The following is a 21,323-nucleotide window of genomic DNA, read 5'->3' as shown; positions in this document are numbered from 1 at the left end:
AGAAAAGAGTTTGGCAATGCTGGATCACAGTGTGGAAAGAAAGGGGTGAGGTACTGTCAGAGGGTTTGGAACACTGCATGGTGTGGAAACCTTCTCCAAAAAGTAACATCAAAGGCTTTAATTAGAAGGGTCACAGGATTCAATCTGTGTGAGAGACCTCTGTGACAGTGACAGAGATGATGTATGATGGGAGCAGAGAGATGAGGCCACATGAGAGATGATGAAGACCTGAGACTGGGGAGTCACAGAGTGGGTGAAATGAAGGGCCGGGGAGAAGACTGTGTGAGGAGAGGGAAAGGCTGGTGCACAGGTTTCTGGCTCGGGTTACTGGGAAGATGCTTGGCTCTTAGTGAAGGCTGGGAACACAAAAATAGGGATCACAGCTGATAAATATTAGAACTTCTATGGTTAACTCTAACCAATTGTTCAAGGATTTCAATAAAAATTTATTAATAAATTATTTAAGATATGGATTCATAATGCTTCCGTATCAAAATACGGCCTTAAATTTAAAAAAAAGAACTGTTTAAAAGCAGTAAAGTTCTCTGAAAGTGGTATGGAATTGTATTTGAAATTACCCTGTACAGTTTGTACTTATCTTACAAAATTAGAAAAATTTGAGCTAGGAAAAGCCATTTAAGATGATCTTGTTCAAGTCTCATTTAAGGAATGAAATCATCTTAGCCCAGCAGAGCAATGAATTTTGTCCAAAGTTACAAAATTGGCTGTTGGCAAAGTCAGAACCAAGGCTAGTGACCCCAGCAGGGGGAGCTCACTCGAGTCAGGCTTGATCAGTGAAGGAGGGGTCTGACCATGATGACCCAGAGGAGGCTGAGTTCCCTCCCACAATTGTAATGCTTCAAAGAAACTCTACTATTCAAATCAGAAAGAAAAGGACATCCTAACTTGGGTGTCAGAGAAGCTTTTCAAATGTTGGGAAGTTTAGGGATTACCTTCAATTTCATAGTTTATAGAACCACATTAATAGTTAATAATGTTTAACCACTTCACCGTAAGTGAAACTATAAACATTAAAGAACATCTAACCTTTCCAACATTTTAATCTTTTTGTGAGCCAAGGTATCCAAAGACTTCAGGAACAGTTGACATATGTATTGAAGCAATTTCAATTTTACCTTCAACTGAGGTGAAAATCTAAACATAACTATTCTGCACACAAATCTTAATTACTGTATAAAGATGATCTCTAAAGTAATTCTTGTTTACACTGTAAGGAATGGGAAGTGGAGGAATTATTTTTGGTATGTCATTCACGGGCTGAAGTTTGAGTTTAGTTTGTGGAAATGAAAGAACTCATAGTAATTAAATATTTAAAACACTGATAAAGCAATTTTAATCAAGAATATGTTGATTAAATATTTATGAAAATATCTAAGAAGTGTAATCAATAATATAATGGAGTTACCATAAATTATGCAAAACTATAAGTTAGGACTATTTAATAAATAACTGTAAAGGTGTTCTGGCTACAAAGGAATATGCAGTGAGAGGGAGAGTCCAGAATGGATGCCATCACCTTCACAGCCCAGAACATCACTGTGTCTGTTCATTAATATTATGTCAGAACACCCACACCCCCAGAACGCCAGCAATATCATATCTTGTGGCATGACAGAAAACTAAGCCAAAACACTTAACACAAATATGCTTAATATACATTGAACTATACAGTCCATTGGGAATACTGTAGAAGCCATCCTATGTCACAGATTTTAAATGATCCTCATGGAATGCAAAGACACCAGTGTAAGAGTGTCTTCTAACATTAAAAGACTAGTATCCCTGCACTTCCCTCAGAGGGTGAGCTAGGAGCACATTGATGAATCACCAATACTGGGTAAGCTGCTTTTTGTGTCAGCAGATCTACGCAAACCCTCTATGTATTACTAGGAAGAAACCTGAGCGTCTCTCTCCTTATTGGCTGGAAAGTGTGCTCAGTTCTTGCAGTAGAATTATCTGAGCAGGAAGGGTGTCTCACAAAGCCCACCCTGTAGAGAAAGGGGATCTTGATCCTGGATCATCTTGGCACCTCTTTGAAAAGTGATCTACCTACTCCTTTTACATTATAGGAAATTGAATCTTAGAAAAACTAGCTGGCAAAATATATAACCAATTCTAAGGCAATTAAAGCTGTGTTACACTATGCATATGCTTAAAGTAGTGTCTAGAGTCTCTAAGCTATTTATTCAATCAATTATGAGGACCAAACTGTCTAATACGGCTACCACAGCCCGGTTATGCTATGTGTATATTTTTTCCCTGATATGTGTATTTTCGGTAAGATGGTTTTCATTCCTCAAAGAAGGATATGAAATAAGGGATAGAGAACACTGGTTAAAAAAAAAAAAGCCAGCATTTTATGACCTTGCAGAAGAACTTTGTGGATTTTTCAGGCTATCCACTTCATAATTCTATATTTACTAATATAGCAAATGGAACTGTTTGACTTTCATTGTCTCTGTTAACTTTTATCCTGGTAGTTGCTGTGTATTAATTGATACCAAATTTAAACCAAATAAAAATAGAGATATTGAGGTATAGTCAAAAAAGCATTAATGTAGAAGTCAAGAGATCTAGCTCCTAATGAAATTACTTGGATAAAAAATATAAAATTATAAAATATAAAACATATATGAATAACAATTATTATCTATTACTCCTACAGACAGTAAATTAATGCACACAAGGATTTTTTTTCCAAATTAGGTCTTTCATCTTTTTATAACTTCAGTGAAAGAGCCTTAGGCTTACCAAGGAATATCAAAGCTATACAATTGCTAGATAACTATAGCACTTAACTATAGGCAGAGTGAACACAATTGGTTATTATATTTAAATTTTCCCTCCGCTGTTAGGCTACCACTTCAGTGTTTTTACAAAAATTTTAGTGTATGAGATGGTATCAACAGAGTGATCTAATAAATATATATACCAGTCAGGCTGGTGCTCTAGTTTCTTCAATTTCACATGAACATTAGAAATGTATGTTTCTGCATTGCTTGGATTCAGAATTCTGTCCCAAGACAAACACTGGGAAGGGCTGGGAGACGGTGGCCTACTGTCATGCCTGGAGAAGTGTCATCACTCAGACACTGAAGATGCCCAAGAGTTAGCACCAGCACTCCTGAGATGCTCCAGCATCGGTCTTGGCAGTGGTGGAAGGCCCCTCTTCACCCAGTAGACAGCACAGAGAAAGTGGACACAAGCTACAAGTAGGCATTGGCAGCATACTATGTCTGTGAGGCATTAAGTACAAAGATTACGGTTGAGAGAAGCAGCATTTCAAGGGACGATTAGTACCTCCTCTCTCTAATCCATTAAGCTTCCATGGTCCCAGGCCTCACTGGGACATTGTCTCACACAAATGAGAGCCACAAACGGTGGTATCCTTCAGAATTTTCACTGAATTTTGCTTGTCTGAACTGCACATATCTCAAAGGAGAATAAAAAATGTGTGGCCCAGGCACTGAGGATCATTAACATCCTCATGGATGAAGCATAGTTACTATCAGATAAGGAAATTATAACAACTCAGCATTCCTGAATAAGAGTTCTCTGGTGTTTGTTTTTTACTCTTTTTTAACCAAAGGAATTTCAGATGTTGTTTTTAACATTAGAGGAAACCTTACGGACTGAGCCCCCCACCCCTCACCACCACTCACATGCAACTCCCCCCACACACACCTCTCCCTCCACAAGCCTTTACATAGTTCATTTTTCAAAAAGCCACAGAGATACTCTGCAAAATGAACATGAAACCTAAGTCATTACCTCCAGGGAGTCACCTTCACAATCGCCTTCCTCTGTACTTCTCCCCTTCTCTTCAGTAATGGTGTTCACCATTTCAAAAAACCTACAATGAGAGTTGGTATATAGTCACTCAAGATACATAGGATATTAACTATAAGCAAGTATGTTCCAATGTGACTTTAGAGCATAAAAATGGGAGCAAAGAGAATCTCCAAAAGTCAGGCAATAAATAATCAGTATCTGTGCAAAATAACATTTCTCAAAAAGAAAACACAGGTTGGTAGGATTTCCTAGAAATTTTCAACCTCCTGCCTCACTTCAAGTAAGAGCAATGTAATATATTATAGAATCTGAACAGTGAGCCTAGATAAAGCCACAGAAATGTTAACAATGTGGACTTCGATATCAGACCAAGATTGTTAGAATTTGTGTGATTTTGGACAAGCCCCTCCCTCTCTCTGAGCATTGCCCCTTGTTGTAAAATGGGGACTATACCAATACCTATCTTATAGGTTGTTGTGAAGAAGACTTGAGGTAATATCTGTAAAGTACTTAGCATGGTGCACTTACTAAACATTAGCTATTATTGTTTTGCTGCTGTTAATGTTATTTTTCAAAATGGGGAATAACAAAAATACTACATTCTGGAATACATCTCTAAATTCTGAGATGACTGATACAGCCTTGGACAATACATTTGATCTCAGTTACTAAATCTTTTGCTTGAGCACCTCAAATTCATACATGTTGGGGTCCTATAAACACAGCCTGAAATGCTGGTATCAACTAGGAATGGCTGACTGACATGTTTGTGACAGAAGCCACCCCTCTTTTGATGACAAACATTTTCTTCAGGAGCTCTTGAGCTCTTCTTGTTGATTTTTTTTTCTTCTGGAGACTATTTTAGAGCCAAGAAAATGGTTACAACAAGAAACAGATTTGCCTCCTGTAACACTAGCTGTGTCTAGTCCATTCAGGGGAGATGTTAATTGTTCGCAGACCTAAAGGAAGGGGAGGCATTATTAACAGGGGCTGATGCTCTCACAGGCAAGTCATGCTATTCATTGCCAGCTCACAGTAAGGAAGAGCAGGTTACAGAGTGACAAGGAAAGTTTACCTATCACAACTCAGAACCCTTCTTCCTATCTTGTACTTCTTTTTATCCATCCATCCATCCACCCATCCACCTATCCACCCTTCCTTCCATTCATTCATCCATTCATCCATCCATCCATCCATCCATCCATTCATCCATCCATCCATCCATCCATCCATCCATCCATCCATCCATCCATCCATCCATCCCCATCCATCCATCCATCCATCCATCCATCCATCCATCCATCCATCCATTCATCCATCCATCCATCCATCCATCCATCCATCCATCCATCCATCCATCCACCCACCCTTCCTTCCTTCCATCCATCCATCCATCCATCCATCCATCCATCCATCCATCCATCCATCCATTCATCCACCCGTCCACCCACTCATCCATCCAACAAATACTCATCGAGTGTCTACCAGGATCAAAAACTCTTCTGGCCTTTGGGAATATGACAACAAATAAAACAGATGAAGCCCACTTTAGAGTCTGGAGCCTGGGTATGGAGTTTGCATGTGGGGACACTTCCTCACCCTTCCTTTCTCTCTACATATTTTGCGGAGGCCAATGACAAGAAGAAAAATTCCCAGGCCTGATCAGAATAACAGTATACTCTGATGAAGACTAAGTATCATGATGAGCTAAAGACAAAAGCAAATTCAACCAAGAGGAAGAGAAAGTGAAAGACCTGTAAGAATTTTGGCTTTTTATAAAGACAGACTTTAGGGTCTGGGGTAAGTAAGGACTTCCAGCAGCTACCCACACAAAATTTTTCAACATAAAACATCTCTCAGCAGAGTGTAACACATACAGTGGGAAGGGAGCACAGTATAAACTTTAGGAGCTTGGATTCTGGAGTCATGTGTGTGTTTGGTTCAAACCTTGGATTTTATGCTTATTGGCTGTATGATTTTACGTTAAACTCAAGAATTTTTTTTTTTTACTCTTTTCAATGATGATGTCAGTATTACCTACCTAATAGTATTACATACCTAACACATTTTATTTGAAGATTAAAATATATGTTGGGTCTGGGGTAAGCACTCTATAAGTCTTAGCCATAATTACCATAAAACAAATCAATAGCCTTGAGAATTTTTCTACTATTTAGAAAAGTAGACCATACATATGCTAGGAATTCTTTCTTATTTCCAAGTCTTTTTACCATACATTTTACAATATTAATAAAAAAAACTCTAGCCAAGACTTGCAGGTTAAATAAATACTTATTTTTTATACCAAGATAAAAAATGACTGACTCTATACTGTAGCTAGCACATCAATCATTTATAATGGAGTCAAATGATGATTATTTGAAAAAGAAACCCCCGAGCAAACTTTTAAATCCAAGCTGGCTTATACCTACACTTTGGTCTCTAAATTGTCCCTTACTTTTCTAGCCTCATAGTCAGTCACTGTGTTCTAAAGCAACGTGAAGTTCTTAACTATTAGCCTAAGAGAAATATACCCAGAGAGGTTAACACAAATATACATGCAGTCCACAAACTTTTGGTTTTATTGGTGTAGATTAGCTACCTTCCTCTTAACTCAGGCTGCATCCCCATCAGAAAATATACTATAACTAGTCTGGTGTAGGGACCAGGCCCTTTTTAAAGTTCATCAGTTGGTTCTAAGATGAACCAGTTAAGAGCCACTGTTGTAGAAAATGGTGAGATTATTCAAAAGAATTCGAAAAATAAAATGTTGATGATCATCTGTTATATTAAGTGAACATTTAGAAAATAAGGCACAATGTTTGGCAATTAACTGGTATGTCTTGGATAATGTTTCATCTGTTGAAAAATAAATTATGACTAAGAAAAAGCTTGATTTATTAAAGAAAGCCCTTAAAATTCTGTTAAACATACCACATAATTATAAAGTATTAGCCCAAATGAAATATTTATATAACCATATAGCCATAAATTCTTCATGAGAGCTCCATATTCACTCATTAATTAAAAATAATGATCAGGTAAGAACAGTCTTTTCCAAACACAAACAATGACTAATACGTACTTTTTGCAATGAAGTTCTGTACAGAAATAGATCTGGAAATCATCAGAATTATGAAGCACATAAAGAAAACAGCATCGTTCTTCAAATTTAGAAATACTGAAACAAACAAAAAGAATTATTCAGGGGAATACCAATATCCTATGGATCTGTAATGAAGTATATATCCAATGAATGTAATCAAAATTATATCCAACCCCAACTATGTTATCAATGTTGTTTACAACAAAAAGTTACACACAGCACTTTAAAAAGTGATACTGCCTGTACCATGATACTAAAATTATTTAATATTCTGAGAATTGTCCTCCCACTCATCTCGTAACGGCCCTCCTACTCACAAGGCTGCTCTGGGGTGCTGTAAGCACACCAAAGCTTTCATGGGAAAGGTTTCCTGCCTACTAGAGCGTTAAACTGTGTGCGGGAAGGAAAAGCAGAAATATCAACTGGCTGATCTAGCTGATTCTGGGTCTATGTAATCTGTAGAACAATGAAATGTTTCCAAAGCTAGGAAGGCAACTGTGTGGAGGCTGTAAAAACATCTCAGTAGCAGAGATTTAGAGGAGTGAGAAATGCAGAGCAGCCTTTGGTTTGGACTCAGCAAGTGGTTTACTTTATATCATTTCAAACAATTTTGAGTTTACTAGCAACAGAAACAATTTTGAGTTTAACAGCCAAGCCACATTGTTTTATGCTGAGCATTGACAAATATTTTCTGTAACAGGCCAGAGAGTAAATATTTCAGGTGTTGTACACCAAACTACTCGATTTTGCTGTTGGAGCTGCTTTAGACATTACACAAGTGAACACAGTTGATTTCCAATAAAACTTTATTTACAGAAATAGGCAATGGGCCATATTTGGCCTGTGGGCTGTAGTTGCCAAACCCTATTTTAGGCCTTTGTATCTGCTACTCCTTCAATTTGGAAGGCACATCACTTTTTACTTTTCAAATAAATTTTTTCACCATTTAAGGCCCAGTTTATACCTTACCCTCTCTCCCTTCCCTATTTCTACCTTAAACAGAAATTCTCCCTCTTACACCTCTGTTCTTTGAACAAACTTCAATCATTGTTGATGTCATACTGTATCTATCAATTCATTAATTATTAAATGTCTGTGCTTTTTCTGAACTGTGAGCTCTTCAAGAACAGAGTTAATGTCTTAGTCATTTTTGTATCCTTAGGAGAATAGGACTCAACATTTGCTACACAGCTGGTGGTCAGTAAAAGCCCACTGACTGGGCTGAGCAGGTTCTGAGGGAGCAAGGTCTGAGGTAATGCTGGACAAACTGCTGACTTAGTTGGACGTGCTTCTATAGTTGTCCTCGCTTTACAGAGGAGGAAGCCAAGAAAAGTCAGTTCTCTTTGAAGTCACACATTGGAACTCAAGTTTCCCAATATGTAAACTAAGAGTAGCCACATGTGAACATTTTGTGTTTATGTCATAAATCACAACAAAGGTTATGTAGTGCTGCCATACCTAAGTAAAGAAAATTAATTCATCAGAAAATAAGTATGAAAGAGTGAAATTAATATTTACCATGCTTTCCTAAATTACTTCAAAATGCAGCGATAAATAATGGGTACCTTGCTAATGACTAGTTTTAAAAGTTAAATATTAAGAAAGTGAAACTTTATTTGAGAAGGCATGGATTGGAAAGATATAATGAGTCAGTCTATAATCTTGCTTGTTTCTGTTCACATAATTCATGAGGTACCAGGTGGTTGTACCAGGCAAACTCCAATTACCAGTGACTCAGACAGCACTACCAGCTCATGCTCCAACAGAACCAATTACCACTAAGCCAAAAGTAACAGGGTGTTGCAAAACTGGCCTGTGGAAATCTGTTTTCTCTCACTTACGATGTGACACAACTAATTTGGTTTGAAATTTGCTAGAGATGGTTTAGCATCAGCTTCTCAGGACAAGTATTTAAACACTTAACCAAAGTGGTTCTTCTCGCCACATTAACACTAGATATAGGACACAACGTGGTAGATGGCATGTGTGTTTTCGATCCATCTAAAGAGAGCTTAGTTCCTGGTATACCGAAAGACCAGAAAACCATCCAGTAATTTAAACAAGTAGGCAAACGCAGAATTAGTTCAGCTAACAATAATTTTGTTGGAAATCTTTTCATGATCAAGAGAATAAAACTGAAGAAGGTTGAGCATTTTCATCAATAGAAGGATCCATGAAATTCTTTACATTTTTAAATCATGACTAAAAGCCCTTTCCAAGACATTCATATTCTATAAAAAAAAGTCTTCTAAGAAAAAAAAGGTACTGAGGAGACTTACCTCACTCCCCTGATGGAAGAAGCACTAAAATTCCATTCATGTATACCTTTCTAGAACACAGGGGGAAGAACAAAAATGTTGAGTCATCCAAATGAAAATAATATAACATTAATTTTGTTTTATTATGTTTTAATAACATACACAGAGCAATTTTTCCTATTGTATAATTCTTCATGAACAAATTATCTGAATGGAAACTGTAATTCATTCTCAAGCCACAAGGGTGATGTTTACTCTTTTAAAAAATTACTATACTTCAATAAAACAGCTTCCAAAAGAACCCAGGAGAATTAGGCTCATTAAATTCTAAAACTTGATTTTTAGCAGAATAATTTAATAACTTCTGTGCCTTTGTTATTTAAGTAAAAAAACCCAGTGATCAAGATAATTCAATGATTATAGTTGAACAATATCTCATTTCTGAGAAAGCAAAACAATAATTTGAATAAACCTCTGCAAGGCTTTAAAGGTAATTATTTCTGAATTATGTTCAGTTAAGCTTTCTAACTAAAATGGTGGTTCTATTTCTTCAGAAAACAGTATACCAACTATGTATGTGTGTACACACATGTATATAGTCTCATACATGTGTATAGAGAGAGCTACAGTGTGTTGTTAACCAATTTATGCAAAATTCAACACACTAATAAAGTTTGAACATAAAATATTTGATCATCATATGAAAAACACCAGTGATTTGCAGGGCCAAAATGAAAACAAATGTGGGAATTTATTTGAATTTATTACTAAAGCTAAGTTTAAATTAGTATTAAATTCATATGTCTTTAAATTAAGTAAATTTACAAGATGGATCAAACTCCCTATAAAAACATGTCTGACAACAATATAGAATAAAGAACATAAATATTTTTATAGAAATAAAGTCATTGATGCATGTGTCAAAGTTTAGCAAGCATTGGATGATAGTCAATTCAGACTGCAACTCAGTTTCGTACCTGTAAAATAACCAGGAAAACAAGCTCTTACCCACCCACTTAAAATACTGCCAGAAGCCTAAGGTCTTGGCTGAGCTAGTGAAATGGGTAATGAAGCCTGTGGCTCCAAGGTGGGCCAGAACTCTCCTTTTGGCTGAAGCCAATCAAAAAGTTACAGTTCATATCCACAGCACCTAGATGTTTGCCAGGACCATGCAACTTAAAATAGAAATAGATCCTCTCAAGCCCAAAGCAGACTGACTAAAAAACTAGTGTCAATGCACATCAGTCAGGTCACAGTATGTGACCTGAGTTAATCCAGAGCAAGTGTCGTGTGCCTGAAGCCCAGGGAAGGAAGAGGCCATAGAAAGGTGCTCTGGAATGTAGCTCTCTTAACCAGAGTACCCAGGGAGTTAAAATAGCAGCCTGCAGCTTCAGCAGGTAATTTGGAAAGTTGTTCCTAAATCCTGTTGGCCTCAGGTGACCTTCTAAATATATATGACTCAGGAGCTGCAGCTGTTACCTGCACACTCCGTGCATACAATGCAGCCTTATTCCCAGAACCTGCAAGTGAGCTGCTTTCTAAGGCCATGTCTGCGATCAGGAGGTGGGGGTTGAGTGCAGAGCTGGTAGGGCAGTGTGCAAACCTGCGACTGAACACAGCACCTGGCCAACACCAGCAAGACAGCACTGGTCCAATCTGTTTTCATCAGCATTGTTCTAGGAGCAGCCAAGGAGGGATTTCCCAGGTTCACTGGGATGGCTTTGTAAAAAAGGAGTAATGTATTTTCCAGAATGTTAGGATCCTAAAAGGTTGCAAGTGCTGCCAGTAAACGGTCCATTTTAGTGGTGTAAAGGCCAGGGCCTGACATGGAGAGATGTAGACTACAGTCTCTCTCCCTAGCTCCCTTGCTACCGGGACTCACTACACGGAGATGCTGGTGAGCTACGAAGCCAACTGGTGAGAGTCTCCAAAGTAGACCTCCTTGGGACCCAGGGGAAAAAGGAAGGCCAGTGGCAGAGCTGGAGTGCTCATCAGCTCCAACAAGCCCCAACCCAAACCTAATCTAATCAGCACAGGCACCTAATTTAATCAGCACGGGCACCGCCTTCTAGGAACTGGTTAGCCTCAGATCCTGTGCACAGGAACAAGAGGAGGAACTAGGTGTTAATACTGAGCTAAGGTGGCAGGAGTTATTACACTGTGGCAGATACTGTTGGTTCCCTAGGCAACAGACATTCCCTTCCTTCTTTGCTAACAAATAACGAATTTTGTCCAGGTTCAGGTGGCAGTGTTTGGGATGGTGCAATTGATTAGTCTAAAATGACCATGGTAAGTCCATATCCCTTGATGGTGATTGGTTCAGGATGGACACATGACACAAGTTTTGGTACAAAGGAGAAGGCCTAACCCTCTTCCTTCAGATGTTGTCTGTGTGAAGTGATGCTTGGAGCTGCTACCTAAAGACCATGAGAGAAAAACCAAGAGCATACCGAGAAGCCAACTCAGAATTCTGACACTGTTAAGACTCTGAAATCACCCCCAGGATAATGGACAACCCGCTACCCAAGGTTTTATAATGTGAGATAACATTTCCTTATTATTTAAGAGCTACTTTGTAGCTAAAAACATACTTGATGGATGAGAGCATCACCTCATCAAAATCTAGAAACTGAGGTAAACATATTCCCCTCATAAATTTCCTGGGTCTTCTCTGAATGGCCACTGGCTGGAACTGGAGTGAGGCTCACTCAATATTCCACAGGCACCCTGCTGCCAGCTAACCTTTGGCAGAGAAACCACCAGGTAGGCCTGGAATGCTTGCACTTTAAAAAAAGGAAGGGAATTGTGAGTAGCAACCATTTAAAACATCTTACAAATAACTGCTTTCTTCGCACTCTAGGTTTCTCTTTTATGTGCACATGCAGTTTTTTTGAGTACTAACTTACTTTAAGCAGCAACCATCTGTCGAACAAAGGGAGAATTAACTTTCAATTAACTTTCTGCTTGAATGTAGAGTAACTGAGTCCCTGAACACTTGTGAATTGATAATACTTAAAGTTTTGAAAGTTGCAATATACAGTATATACTAGTTCACATACCTGTTCATTTCTCATTTTAGAATGAAAATACTAAGAGAGGGAATGAGTAAAGAAATAAATGTGGTAAAAGAAAAGCAACAATCACTGCTGTTCTACTTTTAGGAAAAAAAATTAAAACATTGTATGACAAAAACAATTTCATATTTAATATCAGACCCTTTAAACCTGCTGCTTGCAAAGAAATAATCAATCTTCCCATGTTTTCTGCCGCCTGCTACTTCTATAGCTTTTCTTCTTCCTTCCTAATTACAACCCTTAAATAGAATTCATGCCTCATATCAAATTTACCGAGTATCATAATTCTTCCAAGTGGTAAACATACCTCAAGACAAATGCTGGGCATAGAAGCTACAGGGCAGAAATATGCAAAGAAATAAAAAGCTAACCATTTCAAATAAGGCTTCTCTCTCACTTACCAACTTTACATTTCCCTGTATGGCCCCGGAAGATGACTGGTTAGCCAGAGACGGGTAAGATTCCTCAAGGGAGGAACAACCTAAGACAGGCACAGTCGCAGGGGGGTCATCAGGTGAGAAATTGGGGATCAACAGAGGTGAGGCTTAGAACCTCACCCCCCCTGTTCTGAGAGAAATCTTCTGCATACGTGGATGTTTTATTGCCCTTGTCTAGCTTGGATTAACACATAGTCTACAGGCACACACTTGATCATCTACATTTGCTCTCTTACAACACTAAACTATGTTTTCTACCTTTATCTTGTATCTACCTACCACTTCAGCATTTTATTAAAAATAATAATAATAAAGAGAGAAATGTTATCCACATATAAATCAAGTATAAAAATCAAATGAGTATTCATATTTGAACTGACTGTTTATAGTTCATAATGCATGAACAAAACCGAAGGTTTCTGTGATGGCTGCCCTTGTACTGTTCACCATGTAAGAACTTATTCACTATGTAAGAATTTGTTCTCCATGTAAGAACTTGTTTGTTATGCCTCAGAAGATTGGAGACTGACGAAAATTAGGCTTGGGGTGGATTAATGATTGTGCATTGAGCATTGACTCCCCTATACAGAATTTTATTGTTGTTAACAACCATTTGATCAATAAATATAATAAATATGAGAGATGCCCTCACAAAAAAAAAAAAAAAAGTACACACTTCCAATGGTAAAATAATAAGTAACCGGGATGTAATGAATATAGTCAAGATATTGTAACAGCTTGGTATGGTGATAGCTGGTACCTAGAATTGTCATGTATATAAATGTTGAATCACTATGTTGTACACCTGAAACTAATGTAATGTAATACCGTGTGTCAACTACCCTTCAATAAAAAAATAATTATCTACAAAAAAAAAAAAACAAACCTGCTGCTTGTGTGTTAACTACAGTTATTAAAGTTGCTTTAAACTAACATAATAAAAACCAAGTTACTTTATTGCTTGTCCTCATTCCAACTGTACCACTTCTATTCTAAAAAATAGAGCAAATGGCAGTTGTAATGAATACACTAGGGTTTGTAAAGAAATTGACATAAATTCAAAATGGAAACTGATTTCAGAAAGCTTGCATTTTTGAACAGGGAGAATTTTTAGCACTAAAGGTAATAGGGACTGGGGACAATGCAAATGTAATTCTTTCTGATTAAAAGAGGGTAAAAATGGAAGCTCCACAATACACAGACTGTATTTGTAATCCTGAATGCACTCACTTATGTCCTAACACTTATTTCTTAGCATAATACAAAAATTGTCTCTACAAGTGTCACAAAACATACAAGTATCAATACAAGGCCAACTTTATTGAATGAGGACCCTTCAGAAAGGGGAAAATAATGACAACTAGCTATAAATAGTACTCATTTTTCAAAAATCTCTGGCTTACTTTCTTTTCTTTTTCTGTCTTCCAAATACTTCTGGCTATCCATTCACTCTCTGGACCTTGCTGATTGTTAATTCCTTTAGCCCCATTCTGTTTCCAAGTGCCCCTGGATAACCTCGTTCTTTCCAATCAAGCCTTTGTAAATCTCTCCCAGATAAAGTTCATGTCTCCGAACCTCTCTTAGATTTTGTAGTTTCAACTGGATGACTACTCTACTGCTTGTGAGAACACATATGCCTATACTTTAAAATATATAAAACACTGTATTTTTTTTGATATCGTTAATGTACAATTACTTGAACATTATGGTTACTAGACTCCCCCTATTATCAAGTTCCCCCCACATACCCCATTACAGTCACTGTCCATCAGCACAGTAAGATGCTGTAGAATCACTACTTGTCTTCTCTGTATATACTGCTTTTCCTGTGTCCCCCCCCCCCGCTACATTATGTGTGCAAATCGTAATGCCCTGTTTTCCCCCTTATCCCTCCCTTCCCACCCATCCTTCCCAGTCCCTTTCCCTTTGGTAACTGTTAGTCCATTCTTGGGTTCTGTGAGTCTGCTGCTGTTTTGTTCCTTCAGTTTTTTCTTTGTTCTTATACTTCACAGATGAGTGAAATCACTTGATACTTGTCTTTCTCCGCCTGACTTATTTCACTGAGCATAATACCCTCTAACTCCATTCAAGTTGCTGCAAATGGTATTTGTTTTCTTCTTATGGCTGAGTAATATTCCATTGTGTATATGTACCACCTCTTCTTTATCCATTCATCTACTGATGGACCCTTAGGTTGCTTCCATTTCTTGGCTATTGTAAATAGTGCTGCGATAAACATAGGGGTGCATATGTCTTTTTCAAACTGGGCTCCTCCATTCTTAGGGTAAATTCCTAGGGATGGAATTCCTGGGTCAAATGGTATTTCTATTTCGAGTTTTTTGAGGAACCTCCATACTGCTTTCCACAATGGCTGAACTAGTTTACATTCCCACCAGCAGTGTAGGAGGGTTCCCCTTTCTCCACATCCTCACCAACATTTGTTGTTTGTCTTTTGGATATTGGCCATCCTAACTGGTGTGAGGTGATATCTCATTGTGGTTTTAATTTGCATTTCTCTGATGATTAGAGATGTAAAACACTGTATTTTAAAACAATGTTAACAACATGTATATAAATAGTTTTATTAGTTATTGTCAAACTTGTCTCCTGGACAGTTCCACCTGGAGTCATGCCATCATGCCAGCTATTGATTGGAGGTTCCTTACCACCCCCTTTATGTGCTCAATTAATTTGCTAAAGCGGCCAACAGATTGAGGGAAGCATTTTACTTTCTAGATTATTGGCTTATTAGAAAACAGTATAACTCAGGAACAGCCAGATGGGAAAGATGCATAGGGCAAGGTATGGGTAAAGGGCACAGAGCTTCAATGACCTCTCCAGGGGCTCTGCTCTCCCCGTATCTCCATGTGTTCACACACCCAGAAGTTCTCCATCCTCTGTCCTTTTGGGGGTGTATGGAGGCTTCATTAAACAGGCATGATTGAATAAATCACTGGTCACTTGTGACTGATTAAACCTCTAGCCCCTCTTCCCTTCTCTGGAGAGATCAGAGGATTGGGACTGAAATTCCCAACCTTCTAATGACCAGGTCTGTTCCCCTGGCAACCAGCCCCACCCTCAGCTGCCATCCAAAAGTCACCTCATAAACATAACAAAAGAAACCTTTATGGCTTATAGTGCTCAGGAAATTCCAAGGGTGTTAAGAATTCAGTGCCAGAACCAGGAAGAGACCAAATATATACTTTACTATAAATCACTGTTGGTAAAATTCCAGTACTTCCAGAATCTCTTGCCTGGCCCTAGTACATCTCCATATCAAAAGATGTTTGTTTCCAAGGGATGGAGAGAAGTAGCCCATCTCCATATCAACAGGTGATTACAAGGGTGAGGGGAGTGAGGGTATATGTGGACCAGAGAGGTTAGGTTGGGTCCCTTTTTGCAGCCACGTTGCCAGGGACTTGGGTGAGCAGAAGGGGACGACTGCTTGTAAGAAATAAATGGGCTTCTTCCATTTTACTTCTGCCTTTGACTGGTTTCAGTTTCAAAGGTAATTTGCCCTGGAATGGGAGAAAGATTTTCTCCCTGGAGTTACAATCACAGTATCACAGCCCTAATATAACACCAGCAACCTCCTAAATGATTGCTGCATGTTATCTAAAGAGCTAAGCAGGGTTCAATTCTGGGGTTTCAATGTTAGGGTTTAGTCTGTATGTGTACTGCCATGCTTTTATTGTTGGTGTTATTGTTACTGTTAAAATATATTGAGCACTTATCATATGTCAGGCTCTGTGCAATACACTCCACTTAACATTATTCCATTTAATATTCTAAGAATCTTTTAAGGTAGATATTGCTATTGTCCCATTCTACAGATGAGGCCATTGAAGCTTGGAGAAGCCATGTTGCCCAAGGGTAATGATGGTATTTGAACTCAGGTCTGTTAACTCAGACATTAAAAAAACATGACATTGACATTTTAGAAAACTGTAGCCCCATTCCTGGCAAATGTATTCTCTAAATCCCTTTCCTGCTTTATTTTCCCCTTTTCATTTAATATACATATATATATATATGTTTTAGTATACCTACATATTTGAACTGTCTTTTGTCTGTCTCCCTGAGTAGAAGGTAAGCACCATGAGGGCAGGACTTTTGCTTATTTTGTACACGTGTTTCCGCAGGACCCAACACAGTGCCTGGTAGTGCTTGTCACAGAGTAAAGCACTCCCCAGTCAGTACTTGTTGGGAACATGGATGATGCTGAAGGAAAACCATAATGATATTTTGGAAAACAAACAATCCACAAAATTTGCCACATGACTTCTCTCTCATTTCTGTGGTTTATGCTGTGAACTGAAATCAGGTCTTAAGAAGTTTCTACTTTTTAAAAACAGCAGAATGATTTGCATATGCATTAAAACTGATGAAATACAGAAGTGGACAGGATTTACCCAAGTGATTGTTATGAATGGAAATGAGAGTGTTTAAGATGCTTCTGAAACCTGGTGGTAGCACAGTCCACTGGATGTGCGTGGCACACAGAGTCAGTGGCTAATCTGAGTTGTAGTAGCTACTGAGATAACCAAACATGGAGATGTACCAATAACTATAATCTTACCAGCACAAGACTAGAAGTAGCATTATTCTGACAGGTTTCCTAGAAGTAAGATTTACTACCTTTTAAGTGGTATATTTTAAGGATCAATTCTTTGGTACATAATTCAATTTACAGCACAAATTTACAAAACAGAGATATAGTCCAACTTTGCACTTTGGACCCTAATGCTAGCTATATATACAAATCCAACTAGCTCAATTTTATTTTATTGAGTGAATGAAATCTATAACCCAATTTAACAAATTTTATATTAGAGAATATATTTATGCTAAGACAAATACACAGTATGGTATTTCTTCTTAACTAATGCAGACATTTGCTGGAATATATAAATGCTGGGAGGATGTACAGTCCTTCACTATGAATGCCTGTGTCTTAATTGAACAATTTACCTTGTCATCAGGAAGCACATGCCAAATAGATATTGTCTTCTCCTCAACTTCATTGTTGATAGATAAATAAGAAGGCTGATAGATTTTGGTTGGTTCTAATATTAATACCTTGAAAACATAAGGCAAGGAAATATTAGTGACTTAAGATTTAAGCAATTTAGAGCTGGTATAACAGTGTACTGACAAGGGAGATTATCGGATGAGGCCCTGGGTAATAGAGTAAATGGAATAAAACCATTTTAACTTCTGTTTCTTGCCATCCCATCAGTCCTTTGAGCATTTTATGATATTATACAATTATCATAAATTGCAACAATATATCACCTTTTATTGATGAAGAAATTGGAAATACATGTTTGAAGTTCATATATTGGTTCTACTATCCTCAAGGAATCTAACATTTACACATTTTTAAAAGCTTTATTTTATTTTGAAATCAATACATAATCTATTTCTATAAATAGAGATGTCAGAGAAAGGCAGAAATGTGGCAAAACAAATAATTCTATATATACAGAAAAGATTCCATATATAGAATGACACATACTTACTTTAAGTTTTTGGCTGCCCTACCTTATTATAAGATGTACTAGTATGGTTTTCATACCCATGCAAATAAACTGAGAAATGATTTGGGTTACCATTAAAAGAGTTTTATATGTAAACCAAAGAAATGGACACAGCTAAATAACAAAAATGTGTTGACACTGCCTTCAAGATAAAACTGGTATCTTCAAAAATGACTTATTTAGCCTTGGGAGAGAAAGAGAAAAAAAAGTTGCTTCTTTATTGGAGATGTAGGAGGGGTAAATGATAAGTGAGTTGAGAATCTCCATCAAAGGATTACACAATTTATTATTACTAACATCTCATATTAGGAGCAAATAGCATTAAAATACCACACGTGCCCTGATTTCAAAGGAGCTGCAACTATTATCTATACAGATGTTCAAAAGCACTCACGTAGTTCAAATTTCCTATGCAGTCTTAAGTAGGAATATTTAAACAGAAAAGCCAATACTTAACTATCAGAGAAAACCAAATAGTTCTTTCTACTTCACTGCTTAAAACTCAAGAAAATTAGATTTTAGAAATAATCTTGTATTAAGCAAATTTACCAAATGTTAAGTGTTAGATAAACTCTTCAGAAGACTCTATCAACAAGGAACTATAGACTCACAATATATTATAATCTAAAGTGTGTGCAATCAAAGTAAGAAGGCATGTGTCTTAGAAAACTGACTCCAGGCTATCCACTGTAAACCCGATGAACTTATTTTATGCAAAACATTTATCAGAACCATAAATTTATTAAAGGTACAGAGAACTAGAGAAGGGGGATTAGAAAAACAAAATTTTCTTTACTCTTTAGGGCTTAAAGAATTCTTAGTCAGGCTATAGCTATGAAAGTAAGACAGATTGTACCACAAATAAACACACAGTAAGAAGACTCCTGGGGAACATACTCAGATTCAGGAACACATTGAGTGAATCAAGGTCCAAATTCCAATCAACAGGGAGTTAAATGGTACAGATTAATAAGGAAAATAAATTTTCAGTCTGACTGCAGAAATGATGCTCTCAAATCTGAGCGGCCCAGTCTTTGTGAAATGAAAACAAATAATAAAGAACAAAAGGTGGGTTTCTCAAAAGAGCATCTAAGCCACTACACTCACAAATTAGAATATACTTTTCCCCTAATTACATGGGCACACTATTTAACATTAGAAATACTTAGCACGGGGTTATCTCCTCTCTTAAAATACGTCTTTTTTATTATCTCAAACTTTTCTAACAGATAAAATCTGAACTAAGTGTTCCCTTCTTGAGATAGGTAATAAAAAGTGGTTGTAATTATCATTGTCTAACGTTTGTCGAGCCCTTTGATCTGCCCTTGAAATGACAAAATGTGAGGAATTTGTAGCATGCATTAGAGGTCACAGAGAGGCTGAGAAAACCCAAGGAAAAGGAGCCAATTTGGCAAAACCAGCTAGCGAAAACTCACTTACCATATACACATTCTTGCTTTTAGTTTCTATTCTTTTACATTTGTAACATTACAATTAACTGCTAACTAACTTCATGGATCTGAGGCTGGAAAGAAAACAGCAAGGCCTATAGCCTATAAAGAGTAGATATTAACTAAAGTTTCATGTCTCAGCTCTTAAAGAATCTGTAAAAGCACCACATCCCTTCTCTTCCTCTCACCTGGAATTACGGGATGGGTTGACAACATTCTCCTGACTTCAAATAAGAAGGAAAGAAAATACACACAGAAGAGAAGTGTAGAAAAAGAAAAATCAAACTGAAGTCAAATAATAATAAATGGTAGGATCATTCAAATAATTTCCCAAAGAAACTTTCCTCTGCTTTCTTTGCCCAGGTTACGGTTATTTCTTGAAAGAATGAGAATGGATATGGTAGTGAGATAAATGGAAACAATCAAATTCAATACCTTCTGACAGGCTCTCCTGGTCTTAGTCAGATGCACCTCAAAAGAAGCAAAATGTTATGACCCAAATCAAGAGCTACTGCCACCTTTGTAAGTGTGAGCTTACGACGTTACTCTAAGGACGTGACAGGGTAGTGACTGGCATAGCACCCCAGGTGCTAGAAGCCTGCCTTTCTGTTTACACTGGAACATGACTAGCAAATTACAATAATTGTAGGGAAAGGGTCTGTGGAGAATATAAAGGGGAGCAGCAGGATGGATGGGACTGTAATCAACATCTAAAATGGTAGCAGCTAGTAGGCTAAGCAGATTGTTGCTTTTGGAGAATGCAGTCACAAATTGCCAGTCTCTAATTTTTCAAGAGTAGTTGAAAATTTGGATTTTTATGTGAACTCTCCTTTTCACTTGACTTTTTTATAAACTTTATTTTTCAGTTCAAGCACTCCACCTTTTCATCCATTTTGTTGATCTTTCCTGTTATCTTTAACATAGCAATTATCATTATTCGAAGTCCTTATCTGGTAATGCCAATATATGAATCACCTCTGGGTCTTCCATACTAGCTATTTTCGCTCTTCATTATCAGTCCCTTTTTCTCACTTCTTAGAATGTCCACTAATCTTGATTATATCTGAATGACACACTGCAGAGGCTCTGGAAATCTGGAGTTATTTTCCCCCTGGCTAGCAGTTAAATCATCAGTGCATCATCTTGATCCTATCATGGCTCTGCTATACTCTCACCTCTGTTAGTGTGAACGTCTTTTAGTTCTGTCCTTAATCCTACAGCATGGGCTTTCTATGTCGCAACTAAACGCTCAGCTCTCAGCCTTCCAAAAGACACTCTCTGCAAATTCTGGTCCTGATCTCACAAACAGCTAGGGAACTTACCTTGATAGGTTTTATTAGGTCATGTAGGTTCATCCAAAACCCAATTCTAGTCAAATACTGGGACCGGTAGTTTTGTTTATTCATGACTTGCTTATCCCTGGTCGTACTACCTAGGTGTTGCCTTAGGACTCAAGGAAATACTGAAGCAGAATGCTGGGATTCACTCTTTAAGGCTCCGACACTCTGCCTCTCCTATTCTAGCTGTCTTTTAGTCCCAAAACGCTGATCCTTGCCTGCTCAGCAAAGGGGGAATGCCATTCCCTACTAGGTTTCCACCTCCTGGGGCTACAGCCAGAGAAATGACCTTAGGAAAAAGCTTATG

General features: G+C 37.6%; 1 protein-coding gene across 3 annotated transcripts in view; it reads right to left on the bottom strand.

Annotated features, from left to right (window-relative positions):
• MAP3K5 (mitogen-activated protein kinase kinase kinase 5) overlaps positions 1–21,323 on the bottom strand; it is a 192,477-nt gene that overhangs the window by 51,071 nt on the left and 120,083 nt on the right. For all 3 annotated transcript variants that reach the window (XM_036903698.2, XM_036903700.2, XM_036903699.2), the window contains 4 exons: positions 17,660–17,767; positions 9,199–9,248; positions 6,899–6,994; positions 3,793–3,874 (listed from right to left, as the gene is read on the bottom strand). In XM_036903698.2, the coding sequence (XP_036759593.2) occupies positions 3,793–3,874; positions 6,899–6,994; positions 9,199–9,248; positions 17,660–17,767 (336 nt within the window). The remainder of the gene's footprint in view (positions 1–3,792; positions 3,875–6,898; positions 6,995–9,198; positions 9,249–17,659; positions 17,768–21,323) is intronic.

Source organism: Manis pentadactyla, chromosome 12 (genome assembly GCF_030020395.1).
Source record: "Manis pentadactyla isolate mManPen7 chromosome 12, mManPen7.hap1, whole genome shotgun sequence".
Taxonomy (NCBI): domain Eukaryota; kingdom Metazoa; phylum Chordata; class Mammalia; order Pholidota; family Manidae; genus Manis; species Manis pentadactyla.
Note: the sequence above shows the minus strand (reverse complement) of the source record. Positions and strands in the feature narration are given on the sequence as shown.